This window comes from Symphodus melops (assembly GCF_947650265.1).
Source record: "Symphodus melops genome assembly, chromosome: 11".
Classification (NCBI taxonomy): domain Eukaryota; kingdom Metazoa; phylum Chordata; class Actinopteri; order Labriformes; family Labridae; genus Symphodus; species Symphodus melops.
Window position 1 is genome coordinate 19,520,502 of NC_136701.1, and position 18,749 is coordinate 19,539,250.

At 43.8% G+C, this 18,749-nt stretch overlaps 1 protein-coding gene across 1 annotated transcript; it reads right to left on the reverse strand.

Moving 5' to 3' along the window:
* Positions 1-3,706: 3,706 nt before the first annotated feature.
* Positions 3,707-18,514, reverse strand: ltn1 (listerin E3 ubiquitin protein ligase 1). Its single transcript, XM_079355071.1, has 32 exons — positions 18,327-18,514; positions 17,918-18,127; positions 17,508-17,606; positions 16,516-16,746; positions 16,375-16,427; positions 16,077-16,257; positions 15,539-15,712; positions 14,961-15,151; positions 14,480-14,627; positions 14,106-14,363; positions 13,639-13,947; positions 12,985-13,200; positions 12,851-12,892; positions 12,538-12,727; positions 12,121-12,360; positions 11,867-12,017; positions 11,533-11,683; positions 11,176-11,386; positions 10,935-11,091; positions 10,212-10,325; positions 9,989-10,116; positions 9,639-9,774; positions 9,032-9,176; positions 8,462-8,675; positions 8,031-8,268; positions 7,786-7,863; positions 7,440-7,626; positions 6,131-6,296; positions 5,799-6,019; positions 5,337-5,531; positions 5,056-5,223; positions 3,707-4,720 (listed from the first exon to the last, which is right to left on the reverse strand). The coding sequence occupies exons 1-32, from the start codon at positions 18,366-18,368 to the stop codon at positions 4,658-4,660; spliced, it is 5,307 nt and encodes a 1,768-aa protein (XP_079211197.1). The 5' UTR covers positions 18,369-18,514; the 3' UTR covers positions 3,707-4,657.
* Between the last annotated feature and the right edge of the window lie 235 nt (positions 18,515-18,749).

Consider the following 18,749-nt stretch of genomic DNA (forward strand, 5'->3'; position numbering starts at 1 on the left):
ACGTGATGGAGGTCTGTCTAATGTGAACTCCCGAGGTACCTTATTGCCACCTCGGCACTGTGAGTCATAATGGGAGCAGAGTATCCAGCACTGCTTCTTTATACAACAATTGCACAGCAGGATGAACTCAGAGGGAGCTATACCAGGAAGTGAACACTTACTGTACCAATTTCCTTTCCCTTATTTAACTCATGTGCCGGAGTTAACACACATATGACCTAAAATATTCAGGAAGCACCACTCATGTGTTTGTCCTAGTTGCATTTCAAAAAGGATTTGGTCATGCTCAAATTCCTTTTTCCGCCTCCTGTGTCCTGTTATTTCCATGTAGACTGAGTTAGGCTTTGGGGCTGGCTGACTGAAGCTGAAGGTTTTTCCTTGTAGGGCGAAAAGAACACAGCCAGTGTTATTTGTAGGCAGACTTGTGCTTCTGGTGCTTGACTGTGAACTAAGGCAGAGCTGCAGAATACTTAAGTAGTCCTCTGCTATGCATTGCCCCTTGGGCTGATAAGTTTCATCAGTGAGAAGTAGTTAGGTCAATAGGGCTTAAAATGCACTTTTTAAAGTGTTTGGTAAAGAGGCCAAAGTTGTGGATTGATTTTGGCTCCATGCAGATACACTGATGAAATGTTTCGTAATATAAAAAATAATAGAATGTTTACTATATCTCAATACCTCACATGAAATGTGACACTATTTCTCCTTCGAGTTGAAAGTAGAACTTGCAATTCTTTATCTGTTACTTTATCTGTTCAGCTAGAAATCGATATTGCATGCATGTTCTTTATAACCTTGTGGTTTTATATTTCTGTGGTCTCAAAATATAAAATGTTCTCTAAATCTTGTCGCTTGGGTTCTGCCTCACAGTCTTTCAAAAAGAGCACACTCAGCCACCTGCTCTTTGGTGTCTTCCATTGCTGCTATAACGTGGCAGAGGTAATAGAAAACCATAAAAAGCCTGTGCCTGATGACAGAGTAATAACCGTAGATTTAAACTGTGGTAGAGCAGGCAGCCTTTCCCAGACATAATGACTAGTACAAATGCATGTCTTGGAGCCTATAGGTTGGGGTCAATAATCGTTGTTTATTACATTCATTATTTGAAAATGGAAAATGTTCATAAATTGATCGTTTCCCTTAGAGTGCAGTTGAGGGAAATCCCTGAGATAGAAATGTAAAGTTCCCTGCTTTAGTTAAGTGTTAATGTCGCCCGATAAATCCCTTGGATTACATCAAACACTCTCTGAAATTGACTGTATGCTGACTGTGATTTGATTTGATACAGTGTGCTTTATGATGGGGAACACAGCAGAGAAGCACACAGGGGGAGATAGGGAGGCTGGGGAGACTAAAGCTACACAGATGCAAATAAAACAACTGTGTGGAATACAATTCAAAAGAGGTCATATCAGCAAAGTTGCATTGATATGCACACGCCGAAAATGTGTATATGTAAATACACACAGAATAACGGGGAGCCATTTCCAGAACCAAGCAGTTGCTTTCAGTGGTGAGGAGATGTTGATGGAACCAGCCTCCTACAAATGGATGAGAATGCTAATAGGCTCACAAATGGGTCAGGCAGAGCTAAATGAGAGCTATCCAGGCCGGGATAATTATGAGTTAACCAAGCGTCGACCAATCAGATTTGAAGACAAGAACGGATGGTCATCCGACTGGTTGTCGGCAGATTGGCTGCCAATTAAAATGTGCAATACAGCAGGATACAGGTCAATGAAAAACAGCCTATTGATCGATTGTATCTTGTGAACTTGTAGAAACTGAACATATGATCAGCTCCAGTTACTCAAAATGAATCGGTCTTCTGTTTTACATTTCTTTTGTGAACGAAGCTAAAAGTCTCATAAAAGCATAGAGCCTGTTCAAAGACAGCTTCAGTCGCTAAATTCCCAAAGATCATATCACATGTGTGATATTTGTTATCTTTTTCAGGTTCTTTTGGAACGCAATTTCCAGGCAATTAAAGTCTTTTCTTTTATTTTTTTTTCACGTCAACTGACACCCGTTCCTAGAAAACTATTTATAACCAAGTTGTTTAGCAAAATTTAACCAGGGTCTCTGTCTGTCATGTCAGATAGGTTCCAGCACTGTGAGCGGATTTATTCATCAAATTCATTAGAGTAATTAAAGATGGCACATTAATAATCCCTGTGAGACCCTTCATTAATTCCATTTTTAAAGTTACTCATTAATTATAAAAGTTATTTGTCTGATCTACAACACAAGGCAGAGAGTGTGGCAGTGCAAGTTGGATTTTTGCAGGTAATTTAATCTCCCCAAAATAGTCAAGATCCCCTTTCTCTCAGAGTCATTCACACGTTGTGTTCCTGCAGGCCTCGTCTTAAGCTCATGCTGCCATCTTCTGGTTGAGATTTATTTTGAAAAGAAAGTCGAATCTACTGTAGTTCATAACATTTGCACCACTGCTTAATCAAGCAGATAATGAGCAATAAGATTCGGGGCTGTCCGTGTGAGTGTTTGTGTGTCAGAACCTGTGAGACACAGGGATTTCAATATAAATATTTATGCCTGGCAAACAGATCAATGGCTATTAAAAAGGTCAAGGGCAGATGATGATGAATACTGGCTGTATGTATTGATCAATTTTGACCGCAGTAATGAATTACAAATACGCACACACGCACACACATACACGACAGACAAATGATAGGGATTAATTCAGTGATCATGCTTAATCTGTCATAATTAATTCCATAGGAACAAGTGTGATGAGAGCGAGCCTCCATTAAACAGATAAATTATTCAACGTGAGGAGGAGGTGAACCTGAGATAAATGAGCGTGGGGGGCTGGTGCCAGCGGTCACAGGCTCAGGCTAATTACAGTCTTTTCTTGGAAACCAGCACAGGTTAACTTACAGTAAGAGCGTTATGGAAATACCTTCAAACTGTAATTTGAGGCTCAGGCTAACATTACAGTTCACAGAGGCAATTGGGCTTCATTAGCTGACTTTGAGTACAGTTTGTGAGGGCAAGTCATAAATGGCACACCTGATGACCTACTGTATGTACATGTGCCACTTGTTCATTTTAGGAAGAGCAGGGGAGCTGGTCCCAGCTAGAGCTAAATCTAACAACATGGTTTGTCTTAATTCTCTTACAGCTTTGGGCATCTTCAGTTCAGAACATCATGATTAGATCAGATGTATTTCATAAACACAGTAAAATGCAATAGTTTAGAGTAGTAGTTCTCAACTGGTGGGTCACGGAGTCGTTTTCAAAGTCACTGACATTTTACTGGGGGAAAAAAAAGTCAAAGTCTATTCAAGCGCTTTTAAAACAGGTGAGTTTTATTCCTTCTCTTTGTTGTGTCACGTTTCGTACCATCTGAGGTCCAAACTGCAATATTTTTCATACAATAAACCTGATTGGTTGAAAAAAATATCAGAAATTTCGGCCACAATTTTCATGACGGAGCTGGTTGTGGGTCCTTCGGCTAGACCAGTTGAGAACCACTGGTCAAGAAAGTGATTTACATGTATGCATAAGTAGGGCAGCTTTAATAAAGGAATCTAATTGGTCAGGAGCAGAACAATACACCAAGAGGTCAGTGATTGAAGATTACTAGATTTAAATATGAATGAGCAGTTTTTGTGCCAGATGTACGTCCCTGCATTGTCCAGGAACACATAACTCAGCCGATCAACGATGCACTGAATCCATTAAAGACACTGATTGAAATGTATTTTATTTACTTTTCCAGCATCATTTACAGCTGCAGGCACCAGGGGGAAGTGACAAATCAAATGGGTTTGATGTGAGCGTAGGCATTTTCAAATATAAAACCAAAAGCAGCTTCCTCTCCAGCGTTGCACAGGTTATGTTGCCCCTCCATGATTGTACAGGGTCTCACCATCAATCACACATCCTCACTTCACACTCCTAAATATTAGGAAATATTTATGGAACCTGTCCTGGTTATGGCAATAATAATCTATCAGTGAGTCTATAAATTGACTCTTTGCAGCGGGTGCACATCCTTTACCTGAAACAACTGGCACACTTTGGTTTTCCATCTCTGTGGTTCAGCATCATTGAACACTTCCATTTTTAGAAATTAAAAAAAACATTGATCTTTAAACATCAAAGTACAGATGAACATCAGACTGGAGTTTGTGATGCTGCACATATACAGTCCACTAAAGCACTGGATTGAAGAAACAGTCACCAGCTAATCAAATGACTTATTCTAAAAACAGAAAAAACTATCTTTTCTTAAAGGCAGGGTTGGTCATTTCTGAGAACTTGAAAACAGTTTTCTCTCCCTTAAAAGCCACGCCCCTCACTTAAATGAACTAGCGCCATTGGTCCAGAAGTGGATTTCAGCTCATGCATGGGGTAGAGAACGAGCAGGGAGGCAGGGTGGCCTGAATGGATTATAAAATGTTTGTTTTCATTTCCTTTTCAGGCCACATGAGTTGTTAATTACCGTCTAAAGACAATTTCCACCAAAATCTTAAAAGTGTATCTGGAGAAAATGACCAAACCTGCCTTTAAAGTTCTTGTACTTTAGCTCAGAGTGCCAGTGAGAAGGATTCTCCGAACACAGTAATGCCTTCCAAACCTGTGACAATGATTTCCTTTATAACCCTGTATATTCATTTACAACAGCAGTCTGTTAGAAGAAGGTTTCTCTGCACAGCGGGCAGGTGGACTTGTTGCTGGAAGTGAACCATTTGTACTGTAGAAAGAAAAGGAGAAACAATGTAAGAGACACAACAAGTAAGTGCGTTCACTTTGACGTTGTCTTTGTCCAGGTTAAATAACGTGTAAAACTGAAGGATGTAACAAAGAGTGAGTGTATTAAAAGAGTAGTGTGCTCTGTATGCCTTAAATTAGATTTTCATTAAACAACATTCGACCAAAAAAAAACAAACAGAAAATGTGCTGTTATCGCTCCGTTACAATGATTTATAAAGCATAAAAGAATGCTCAATATGTGTGATATGTAAATAGATATTTTGAACATTTTTCAAAAAATACACAGAATATATGATCCTGACACATAGAACTCACCAGACACGCCGAGTGGAATTTCTTTTTGCAGGTGCGGCAGCCCTTTTTGGGCAGGGAGTAGTTAGAGCCGTGAATAACGGAGAAACAGATCATGCAATCCTCTATTCCCTCGAAGCGCTTATCCACGTTGTTCTTCCACAGAGCCAGCCCCTCCATAATACTGCCGTTCTGAACACACACAAAAAATGTTACCGCAGGCCTTTACACTTTATTTTTTTTCCCCCTATAAACACCAGCTTTTCACACACTTCTCACATCCATGAGTGAGTTTGTGTTCTAACCTGATGTGTGAGGTAGGTGCTCAGTTGCAGCATCCAGTTCCTCCACTGCTGTACGGCAACGCCGACGCGCCGCCCACTCTCGACAGTGATGGAGCCCAGAGGGTAGTTTTGCGGCAGCTGAATCACCAACTCGATGAAGATGTCATCCACAGAATAGGTAGCGATCACCTCCCGTGCTGCTGAGCGGGCTTTAACCTGGGGGGGGGGGGATACGATAAATAAGTCAACAAGCTGTTTGCTAATGACCTTCAGGGGAATTTCAGACATCTGCTCCATCATCTATTGTGTTTTTAATTTTTAGAATAATGTTGACTGAATCAATTCATTCAAATCTGAATGATAATTATCTTCAGATTAAATCTAAAGAACACCAGGTATGGTTATTGATTGTTTTTAGTGCTGTGCACAAGTGAAAGCTCTTGCTTGTGAAAATGTACACAGACGTATTTTTTGCCAACTTACTGTCATGCTCTCAAACATTTGGGTGCTGGAGTGGACAGACGAGATCTCCTGAGCCGAGAGGACAGGACTGACGTATTTAGTCGTGAACTTCTCCACGGCGGCGCTCACTCTCTTCTCTTGGCTGTTCCACCACAGACGCACCATGGCCGGCAGGTCCTGCACCGTGCTGTAGTACACGCTGCAGGCAAGATGCGGGAGCTCCCACTCGATACGGTTGCCCACTGCAGGCAAAAAAAAAAAAAAAAGGAAAGAAAAAAACAAGGAAGGAGAAATTTAAGCTAGTTTACATGATTTCACTGTAATGTAAGAAAAGAGGTGTAAGTGCTACTTACTGTCAACTGCCAGAGACAGGCTCTCTGTGAAGAAGGTCTTGGACTCCTTTGTGTCTGCTCCCTGGCCTGGGTAGGTGGGGCTCTCAGGCATCAGTTTGAAGAGGTGAAGGAGGAGCTTGTTAAGGGAGCAGCTTCTCTTGAGATACTGGGCATAATGGGCACGCAGCTGGAAAGGATGAAGACGAGCAGAAATTACAGAGATCAAACTTCATTTCTGCCTTCCTGGAGTTTTGTCAGGACGGCTGTATCCCTCATTAGTGTATCAGCATTGTGGTAGTTATTGATTAATTTTCAATATTGTATTATAGCTAATGTTAAACCATTACTATAGTGGTGCTGGACTGCCTTCTTATTTCTTATAGAGTATTGTTTACTTCGTAGGGTTTTATTATTGCTCTTATTAAACATTTATTGAGCTGTGGTGGAGTTGTTCATCTCTCGAACGGACGGTCGGGGGTTTGATCCCCAGCTTCACTGTAGCTGCACTATTTTTCTTTTTATGATTAAAATCAGGTCTCAAAGTTCATCTGTGCAGTGTGTGAAACACTATTCCAGCGTTTACTAAACAGTCACTGATCACCAGCGGTAGGGTGTGAAAAACAGCAGGACTGTATGTTATCAAGTGTGCTGAACAAAAAAAGAAAAAAAAGAAAACTTAATTAGCAAATGCCTTAAAAAAAAAATAAAAAAAATAAAAAAGGAAAACATGAACTTTATATCCGTCTTAGGTAAATATTGACCCTATCTTAATTAGACTATAGACGCCTGTCCAAAACAAAAACAGGGTCATTCTGTCGGCTGAATTAAAGCTCAGGTCATTAACTGAGGTTTTACAGTAATGTTTCCTTAAATCAATTTCTCCCCGTTCTCTTCTCTCAACTGTCTCAGCGTTTTTCTTTTTATTTTATCGTTTGTCTTTTGAGTCTCTAAAGCCTGCCTCGCACTGCAAGAGTTATAAAATCCTAAATATATCAAACAAATCGAAGCGTCGCCGACAATCACAGAGCAGATCGGGGACGTTAAGATAGGATATTTATACCACTCACTCTACAAGATAATCTGGGCAGATAACCGGTTCCGAGCAGCCTTGAGTCGGGAGCGACCCTGCGACTGTCGGGAAGGAGGAAGTGGAGCTCAAATCAGCTCGATTATCCTGCAGTGCGAGCCAGGCTTCAGTCATGTTATTTCACCAGTTAAAAAAGAACTTCACAGTCACCAACCACACTCTGTGCTGAATGCACAACTGGGAAACTAGAAATGTAAAAATATTGTGCACAATATTCAACAACAAAGACCGATCATGACGTACATGGGAGGGTGAGGATTTGAAAAAAGTGAGGAGCAACTTCCAGGCCAGTAAGTAGCCGAGGATGCAGGAGTACTCCACACTGAGCGGCTGAACGTCTGCAAACTCTCCGACTTGGACGCCCAGCAGGATGCTGTCACACAGCTCCTCGCAGGTCGACAGAATGGCCATCAGAGACGCTGGAGGAGAGCTGAACACACAAGCGTGGGAGAAGAATTTGAGAAATGAGCTTCATTAAGTCTTGTATTGTAAAGACACGCGTGGAAAACCCCCAAGGATCCTGAACACATCACATTTTTGGAAAAAAAAAAAAGCAACAGTAATGTGAGCCCTCCTCCCTTTGACTTACAGACACGGCTCGTCTCTGTCATCCTCTGACTTGCTGGTGTCTCCTTCTCCGTCACACTCGGGCAGCTGAGGCATCACCCTGTAACCACAATAAAGCAAGTCATTTTCTCTATTTGATCATCCCCAACCTCCTGCTGAAGATCTCCGTGTAGCTCAGACGCTCTAACCATAACACTGAAGGACAGCCTCAGGCAGACGTTTGTGTGTTGCGCACTCTCATTATACACAGAATAAGAAAGCCCGTACTTCTCTAACAAGTGGTAGACTGTGATCTGCAGAGGCCTGGCCTTAAACAGCAGCAGAGGGCAGAAGGTGTTGAGGAGCGTCTGGAGGGGCTCTGGCAGGTTCGTTTTCTGGTCCGCTATGAACTTTGGGGGGAGTGAGTTCTGCGTCAGCTGCTGCACCGGAACATATGTCAGCGCTGCCCCAACGGACTGCAGCACCGCCAAAGGAAACCCAGGGTCGTCCGGTTCAGTGAAGGTATCTGGATACAAACAAACAGGAAGACGAATGTGACCCCTCTGCTTGTGAAGTACAACACGTGTGGAGTTTAATCAAACATGCATAATAATATCGAGGGATGTGTCACATACAAAGTGGGTTCCGAGTTCATTTTAAAGAGTGGACTTTTTTTTTTTCTGTGTCATCACCTCCTGGAGTGAGATCTACACACGTACCTGTGATGGTGATGGGCAGAGTCAGCAGCAGGTTGTAGATGCCTTCCACGAAGAAGTCTCTCCATTCAGCAGCCAGCTCTGCCGGCAGCTTCTCCAGCACCTCGGGCGAAGACGACGCGAAGAAGCGGTTCAGCTGCACGATCAGTGCAGCGTTCTCGCACACAAACAGCTGCACCCACGGGTTCCAGAGACTGCTCACATTCTCACAGGCAGTCTGGGAAAGAAGGAAGCGAATTCAAGCCCGGGACAGGGAGGGATATTAGACAAGAGCCATGCATAAGAGTGCCAGAGAGGTTCAAAATATACATCATAAAAGGGGCGGGGCATAAAAAAAAGATCTAAATGGTAAGAAATTGTCAGATATTCATATTTCGAATTGAATAAAAATGCTTCAAAGATTTTTTTCCCCTTTTGTTTTTGGTTACAGAGCAACAACTGTCTCAAAGTGAGTAAAATGAAAACACATTCCACTCCACAACAGAAAACTTCCATCCAGTCCACTTTACTAGAAACTGTGACCCCCGAGCTCAAAACCTCAAAACAGCACAGTGCGTGTGATCCGTGTCTCACCTCCAACCAGGCTAACATCGAGCAGAGCAAGAAGTCCCACTGGCTGCCCCCGAGAACTGTGGGACAATGAGTCGCCAGCCAGGACAGGAAACGCATCATCTCCACCGAGAGGTTTAACTGGTCTGCAGTTGTTTTTGACAGATCACTGAAAAAGAAGCAAACACACCCATATTAATGTGACTATATCGAGGTAAACAGTTTCTGTAGATTCAGTCAGAACCGGTCATGGAGAAAAGGATGTGAGGTGTTACAGTGACTGATGCAGTGAATCAGAGCTTTTCTGGAACCTTCTCCTTCTAAGTATCTTTATTTTCTTTTATTTTTAAAGCTATATTTATCAGATTAAATGCTTAATAACACATATACACCTTCTATAAAGAGGGATGGGTAGCTACATTAGCGCACACTGGCATGCTGGGAAACTGTTTTCTACATTTCTAAGCAGATGATCGAAAGCTTAAATCAATAAATAAAAGGAAGAGAGAGCAACACAACAGCAGGAGAGACAGGCAGTAAATATGAAGTTAATTCAAACCTACTATTTAAATGTGTGTGTGTGTGTGTGTGTGTGTGTGCGCGCGTGTGCATGTGTGTGGTATACATTTACCTGGCAAAGAGGAACCAGTCCTCCTTGCTGTTCCGCCACTCCATCACAGTGGCGAGGATCGCCAGTAAGACCTCCTCGTCGACGTGTGTGTCAGCTTTCAGACAGCACATCAGGACGGCCAGACACCCATACACATCTGAAAAAAAGAAAAAAAGATTATCAGCACAGTTCAAGTCCAACACCTCCACGTATTCATTGATGCGTCTTTGTGTGTGTGTGTGTGTGTGTGTGTGTGTGTGTGTGTGTGTGTGTGTGTGTGTGTGTGTGTGTGTGTGTGTGTGTGTGTGTGTGTGTGTGTGTGTGTGTGTGTGTGTGTGTGTGTGTGTGTGTGTGTGTGTGCGCATTCGAACCGTCGTTCTCCTGCCAGTTGATTATTCCCGCAGTAGTCAGAGCGACGAGAGACTCTCTGTCGTCCTTGCTCATGGTCGGGCAGAGCACCTGGAGCGTGCTCAGTTTGCTCTGGGACACTGGGAACAAGCTGACGACACAGGGACAACTTCAATTACGCCAGTCTTTAATCCCCAGAGCGCAAGGAAAGTGTCGTTTACCAACATAAACAAACCAACTACAAACCTGTCTGCACGGCCGTAAAGCTTCCTCACACTGGAACTGTGAGTGGCTGCCAAGTTGTTGCTTTGGATGTAGTTTTCAAGGGTCAGAGACCAAAGACCTCCACACTCGACGGATCTATGGAGGAAGAATACAGAACAGTCGGAGTGACAAACAGAGGTTTCATTAATAACGGCGAAGGATACATATGCACAGAGGGATGCAATGAGATCAAAGGACAAAGATTTATTTGAAAAGTGTTTGATAGTATGAATTTCTGTGAATACGTTCAGTTTGGTCACACTTTGTAGAGGTGACTTCGCTGTTAACAGACTACGATCTATTCTGAGAAGCTATGACGATATTTGAAGAGAAGCATGTCATATGAGGTATTCCAAAAGCATAATGTATGGCCTCAGTGACAGTAGAATGAGGGATTGTTCTTCAAATAGAGGTTTGACATTCAAAGAGTAAAGGTGATGTGATTCTCCAGACCATGTATAGAAATATGAAGTGGGAAGGAATTTATGACACCTGTTGTACTGTATATAATGGCTCCACACTGATCATTAAATGGTCCATCTTTCAGCCTGCACAGAGTCTCCGTGTTGTCTGTTAGATTAGAACCACGGCCGTGATATGCTGCGTTAATATTATCCAGTCTGTTGATAGATTCAGCTTTAGGGACGTTTATATTATTAAACCCATCAGTGTTTCATTGGCCATAAGTCAAGAAATGTTCTTCACCTTAGGTAAACCGTCTCCAGGAGTTCTTTCATTGGAACAAGGCTGTGGAGTCCCTGCGACAGCCCCCAGTCAGCCAGCAGGCCGAGGTAGGCAGACACCAAGGCGGGGCCGCACTCTGCCTCCTTGCACCACTGCAGGGCGTACAGCAGCTCTGCGGCTGTGGAAGGGGAACGCGTCGTTAACGTAAAAGAGACAAACTGTACTGTATGCATGTCCCGTTAGCAGGTCAGGATGTCTTTACCCGTGTGCTTGAGGTTCGGCAGACGTGATGAGCATTCTGCGTCTTCTTGGTCAGCAGGTACGACCGCCACAGCGCGAGCGACCCTCCCCAGCAGGGCGCACACGCACAGGTGGGCCGGCAGCTTGGTCGACAGCCTCGACTTCCAAGTGTCCATGGTGGGTTTTTCAGAAACTCCTCTGTACTTACCAGATAGTAAGGGAGTTTTGATCCACTAAAGAATACAGGAAAAAAAAGAGGGGTGACTAACACATTATCTGCAGGGGTTTTCGGAGGATTTAAGAAAGCTGAATACTGAAGCAACGCGTTCTTCAAACACGCTGTCTTGGCTGTTCAAAGTGACGGCACCGGCTGTCTCACCTGAGGAGGTAACGCTCGTCTGATTCTCGTCCATTCTGTCTGGCTCGGCGTCAGCGCGGTAAAGAAGTGGGCGAGGAGGGGGGAGTCTGGATCGCAGGCTGAGATCGTCGCCTCCACTAAGCTCTGCACAGCGTGGACCAGAACCTGTAAACTGAATCATCACAACCAAGGACGTGTTAGGTACATGTAGAAGCAAGACTAAGGACAGGTTAATAAGATGTGGTTGACAAACAGAAAAAGGACACAATTTTGAGAAGGATTGCCATAAAAAAAAAACTTAAAAAACAAAAAAAAAAAACCACCTGGGTGTTTAGGAAAATCCATCAGCTGTTACCTTTTTATGCTTGAAACAGTGAGAAGTTGGTCTGTCACCCAATGTGCTGCCCTGTGCAGGAACCCTCCTTCTTCAAACTCATAATCAGGTTGTTGGGTCAAGGACTGGACCCCGGCGACACACACTTTCCTCAGCTTACCTAAAAGTAAATCTGTACACAGCAATACCGAGGGTCTGTTTGTCTGGTGTGTTTGAGGGACAAATACAAACATACAGAATATGTACGCGTGTCTGTGCACGGTGACGGCTCCTACCAGACAAGCGAGTGTGTGCTTGATCTTTGGCGGTGAACTGGAAGACCGTGAACAGGAGTTCCTCCGCAGAGCGCAGCAGCAGACAGTCCTGCACGGAGGAGAAGAAGGTGGAGGCCACGTCGCAGATGAAGGAGATGAGGGGCTCCATGTTGCCTGCATCCGACAGACTCTTGGCCTCAGACAGAGTGGCATGGAGCTTCTCTAAAATCTTCTCCATGTATACCTCCCCGATAAGAGCCTCTGTGCAAGTAGAAACACATGATATATGTAAATGTCAAGCTTGGTGACTGATAAGAAAATCCATGGATTGAGAGGCCTAAAAACGTCAGGCAACAAATACATTTATATAAACCAACATCAAAAGAAAGCAGCTGGAAAAGAAAGAATAAGCTGTGGTGTTTTTTGTTTTTTTTGTACCATTGTTGTGATGTTGAGAGAGGACGAGGCTGATAAGCGTCCAACTGTGGCTGCTGGCAGACGAGCTAGAACTGGCAGAGCTGTTTCCAACTTTGCACAGCTCCTCAGTCAATCCCAGGAGCCGCTCACCCAAAACTGAACCTCTCAGCCAATCCCTGCAGCTCTTCAGAGTCTCAGGGTCGGCACAGGCCTGGAAAAAAAAAAAAAAAAAAAAAAGACAAAACAAGCACGTTTAGTCGAGAAGTCGACAGTGGTGGAAATGTGACGCATGCAAGGTCTTTAAAGTGTTCTGAGGACACTTCACTGCACATACCCTCTGTATTATCTGAAGGATGATTCCCCACTGTAAATCCATCTGGAAAACAAAGTCAGGGTCAAGATGTCAGCAGTGAAAGGAGGGATCACCAGACTTAACACTCAACATATGGATCATGACTCTTTTGTTACCGCGGTGATGTGGTTGAGGATGCGGCTGGTCTCCTGCGAGCTGCAGCAGTAGAGGGAGCTGAAGACCATCTCCACCAGATGCTCGGTGTCGAGGCGTCCCTTCTCAGCCAACCAAACGACCACGTGCTCCAGCAGGAACTGCATCGCCGGGTTCGGAATATTCACGACTTCATGATGCTCGGGATTCTTTACGTCAGCGTCCAGCTCGACCAGCGTCTACGATACGCAAGTTCAAGAGAAGAGTGGCATTAGGGAACTGTTAGAACTGTGAAGAAAACCTTTTATTGTTTTATATATAAAAAGACCATAACAGGGCTGAGGTCTACTTTCCAAAAATGTACCACACTTCATAACAACACTTTTCCTTACAAATATTTTTTATAGCTTTTTTTTTTCTTCTCTTACAAAGACTAATTAAACTCAGAGGAATCCTTACAAAGATTAAAAAAAAAATTTTTTTTTTTAAAACTGAGTGGAAGGCAACTTGTTCAAAGTGTACCAGAAGTTCTTTGAGGGGGAAAAAAAAATTCAATTGTAAAGATTTTTTTTCCCCACTGATTTTGGCCTCAGGACGCCTCACAAAGCGTCAAAACAACATGCAGTCAAATATATTTGAAGTTTTTTTTTTTTTTTTATAAATCAAACACGACTTACACTGAAAACCCTGGGAGTGTGGAAGGAGCGCAGGAGAAGGGAGAGGAAAACAAGATGTTTTTCCGACTTCTTCTCATTCACATGCACCAGGCACAGCTGGGCCAGCTGGCACACGGCATCCTCGAAATGTTCCGTCTGAGGGGAGCAGAGCCGCTCATTCACAGGCTCACAGTCCGTCAGGGAGGGCCTCTCCACAGCATCCCCGTCCACTCCAGCTTTCTCCTCGTCCTCCGGCTTTGAGAAGCAGATCTTGACAGATTTCTTCTTGTGGACGAGTTTTCTTTTCACTCTGTCGGGGTAACGCATCACCTGGAGATTTAAGAGGAACGGAGGAAAGTTTAGTGTTCGGTTTTCACTTTCGCTGTTTAAAGACAAGAACGCTTCTGGCAGCCAGGTTGACCTGCTGTGTGGTTTTGTGTCGGCATGGAGATGTCCAGTTTGGGAAAGACTAACCAAAACAAACTCACCTGGAGTAAGGTGGCTACCCCTTCCAAAGCTTGCGGATCCGCTTCCTCGTTGTCCACGTAACGCACGAACATCAGAGCAAGCCCCTCCCAGAAGTCTGCCAGGAGTCCTTTGAAGACATCCTTGCTGCCTTTTGCTTCATCTGCACCTTGTAAACCAGCCTTCCTCTCCCAGGAAACAAGCATCTCAGTGAGCAAAAGGAAAAGAGGGCCGTTCTGGAGGGAGGAGTTACCGAGAGCCTTTTCCAGCAGTGGGAGGAGCTACAAAAAGACAAAAACAAGGGAAGAAAGGTTGGAGCGTAACTTCAATTTACAGACACAACCCCCCCCCCCAAAAAAAAACAAAAAAAAACATGTGTTCTGCTGAGTAATCACACCTGCTGTGAAATGAGCATGGTCCGTATTTTCATGTGCTCATCTTCTTCTTCGGAATTGTGCACGACGCAGTACCTCAAGCACTCGACGAGAGAAGCCACTATAACGGCACTTTCTGATGGGCTTGTGAGGGCACGCTCGCTGGACAGACTGAAACACACAGACCATCGATCAGGTTCGAAAGGGAATACAGAAATTAAACGATGATTGCGTTCAAACACGCCACATTATTGTTGTTCTTTAGTGCTTTTTGGTTTTTTTTTTTTAATGCACTGCAGGTTTGCACTGTGGGTAGAGGGGATTGAAACTTCATCTGTGCTGTATGTTTAACATGGAGCATATTTGACAAATAAAGCCTACCGACATCAACTACATTCCCTTGAATTATTCACAGAAGTGTATGCGCTCATTATTTTGACCAAAAGAGAATTCTAAAATAAAAACCCATAACAGTCCCAGTGACCAAGTCAAAACTGTGATTACCCTTGCATGAATGAAGTGAAGAAGGTGGTGTGGAAGTCCAGGCTGGGATCAGTGACCTCCTGGGGCAGCTTGCTGAGGAGGGGCATTAGGTTAGGATGGAGGGCTTTGGCCATGCCTTTACCTCCCTCTTTCAGTTGAGCCCAAAGTTTGGGTAAGAAGCCCTTCTTGGCGTTCACGTGTGACCAGCAGTCCTGAAAATGGAGCGGTCAGAAAAAGAGGCAACTTAGCAAGAAATGCTCGCCAGGCTAAAGGAAACACATGTACGTTATTATAAACTCATTGGTGTCGTTAATGTAACTGCTACCTGGTCACCTGTAACATCTCCTTTTATAACCTGGATGGTGACGACATCGTGCTACAGTTGGTAATACTTTGTACTAACACTCTTAGCACTTATTCTTCTTTAACACTTTTTTCTTTGTTGAGTCTTGGTTGGTTAAATGTTTGAGCATAGCTGCTCTGTGTGCCCTTGAATTGCCCCCCGGGGACAAATAAAGTGTTTTTGAATTGAATGGAATGGAATACTACAAGCCGAGCGTGACTTATATGTAAGGCTGTCCTTTTAAAGGCGGACTTACGGGGACTGTTGACACGACGTGAAGGACGGCTTCCCACGCAGGAGGCAGCACCAGGGGGTCGCTGTCGTCGATGCTGAGGAGAACAGCAGGGCAGAGTCGTGCTGCTTCGGCCTGGACCAGTCCTGGGGTGAACTCGCACAGAGCGCACATCATCTCGAAAAACGCCCCTCGCACCTGACAAACGTGACACGGGAGCCATGAGGGAAACAGTCTGTTTTACAAATGGATCACTGCGAGTGCTTCAACAGCTGACTCGTGAACCAACCCGACATACAGCGACACTTTTTTTTAACTTAAATCAAACCAAAGACAAATTAAGATATTCAATCAAACTTTACTCAAACAGAAGGTTAGGGATTTTGGAATTTAAGGGTACTGGTTGGTTAGGTTGCTTTTTTTTTAATGTCAGTGTAAAAAAACTAAAACAAAAAAAACACTGAGAACTCTGTTTGAATTCATCACGTGCACATATAGCTAGAATGATGGATATAGCTGGAGGAGTTCATGTGTGGTACATCCTGAGCTCTCATTTTAGTACCTGTGGTGTCTTGTGCTTGCTGTACTTCCAGAACTTGCCAGAATTCACAAGATCTGCTAGTCTTTGCTCCAGAGCCGTCCTGTCAGTCTGGAGCAGCAGTGAGAGCAGTCTCTTCACTCCCAACAGAGAACTGGTCAGCATGCGCACATATTTAGCTTCTCTTTCCTCTTCGGTCACATTTCTTAAAAAAAAAAAAAAAAAAAAAGAGAAGCGTTGTCTCTCAGTAAGACTGCCTGAACATAATCTTATTGTATCAAACAGGACACAGAGAACATAAGCATCTTAACTTTTTACTTACTGTGGATCGCTAAGTGTTTCTGCTGTCTCCTTTAACAAGACATCCTGAAGTACCTGCAACACATACACAAAAAGACAGTTTCACATAAACTTTGTCTCGTAAGTTGCCACATAGTTTGCGCTCCCCACTGCCACCACTCACGTTAAGGATCTCCTCCTTGCAGAAGCTGAGAGCCTCTGGCTGTTTGGCGGGGGTGAAAGCAGCCTGGAAGGCCTGGCAGGCAGCCGAGGCTGCGGGTGTGTACGGGTCACACTGGGACAGAATCCAGTGGCCCATCAGGCTCTTCAGAAAAGGCGCCATGCTGCGGCGGACTTTCAGCACCAGCTGCTCGAAGGCCTGCTGTGTGGCCTCCCTGATCCTGCGATCGTGGTCCTGATGAGACATAATGATGGAGGCAAAATGTGGAGATAAACTCACAGCCATTCAAACGTCATCTCTACACTGACTGTGGCTCCAAGCCACCACGCGTCTCCAATATTGCTTTAGCGCGTTCATCAATTACGTCGCCTGAATGGGATTCTTGATTCACAGGTGCTCGGTAGGATAGGAGGAATCAAAATACTTTGATAGACATCAGATTGCTTATTTTAAATGCTCAAGTTGATTTATTCAAGTCCAGTTTCTTTAGAGTCATTTTTAACCTAACACAAGTACAAAGGGAGATAAAATGTCGTTCCTCTACGACAGTGATGCGACGTACGGCATTTGAGAATGGAAAGGTAGAAACACCAGGCTCAATGTTGTCAAAGAAAAAGTGACATTAGAAGTCAAAACGGACCATCATGAGCTGATCCACTCATGTAGTGCAGATAGTACACACAGTACATATGGTACAATCACTGTCACAAATAAACATATACATATCAAATGAAGAATAATTTAAAGAAAGTGGAATCTAACTACTCCATAAGAAGTATTTTTCTTCTTCTATTGGATTTCTGGCAGGCTGTACACTAGAGAGTGTAATGCTGCCTTCCACAGTCTAGGATTGTATAATTATTCCATGTCTTATGATACAGGCCAGTAGCGTGTAAGAAACTGAAGAACTGCGCCAGCAACACATTGGGCATTTATTTCCAAAGAAAATATGGACTGAAAACCACAATAAGTCCTTGTGTGAATGATCAGCTCACCACTGAGATCTTGCAGTAAATCCTTGGCCAGTATGGCAGGACCCCCTTCACCTCTTCAGCATCCCGTTCCTGACACATGGACCCGAAATCCTGCACAGCCTGAGAGGAGGACACGACATGTAGCAGTCAGGAGCAGAAACAAACAGACGAGATCAATCTACACACCTACTCAACGAGGGAGTGATTGTTCAAAACTCCTGTGAGGAGTTGATGATTATTTCTATAGTTGTTATGAACTCTTTAAACTTCCCTCTGCAGGGAGGTCAGCCCATGTGATGCCTAAACAGCACACATTAACAGTAAGTGAAACCTCTGACTGAATGGAGGAGCTGAAAAGAGAGGTAGTTTGTTATTGGAGAGATGTTAGCTTTGCCCAGAAGACCAGAGGGTTTGTTTAAAGTTGGACTTACTTTCAGTCTGGTGACACCATCCCTCTTTGAGAGCTTCCTGAGCACCAGGCGGAAGTCAGCATCTACCAGGTTGTCTATCTCCTCGGCTCCGTGTACAGCTGGAACATAACTCAGCTCCGACGATGTGAGCGCCGTGTCGAAGCCAACAAAGCCCGGGATGACGCCACCTTCCCGGGTGAGAACCTCGGCGGCTCGGCCACTGCTGGACGGCTGGAAGCAAGAGAAAAAAATGACATGGGATACATGTAAACCTCGTTAAAGCATCGATGTTACCTCCATGGAAACCATGTGGTTATGAAACAGATGGGACCAAACTGTCATATGTAGCGTTAGCTTTAAAGTTTACATTGGCTTGTGCTCGGGTTTGTTGACAGCAGTCTTAAGTTCACTCACGGTTCTGGTTACTCACCCGAACATTTCCTTTAGTACGTTGTTTATTTTTACCCCCCATTGATACACATTTAAAGTGTACGCCTGAATGCTAACTTTTGTAGTCACTTGTGTTGGCAGTGTTCAATGATCACAGAAGTAACGCTACCGACAATGACAACGGGGGAAACGAATCACTTCCGGTCTCTTTTCGAACCTTTCAAAATAAAGCGTAGACTTCGTGATGACACAATGTGGCAGTGTGTTTTAAAAAAAGATTCACAGTTGACTTAGAAGCCACTGAAGACTTAAAGGTTAATATTTGATATTGTGAATATACACGTTTTTCTCTATTTTGTTCAAGTTTATGTTTACAGGCTTTTACTCTGAGTAGGAAATAAGGAAACAGAAAGAGTACGTGTAAAGATTTATACTTCACTTAGATACATACACTTCCTGTATA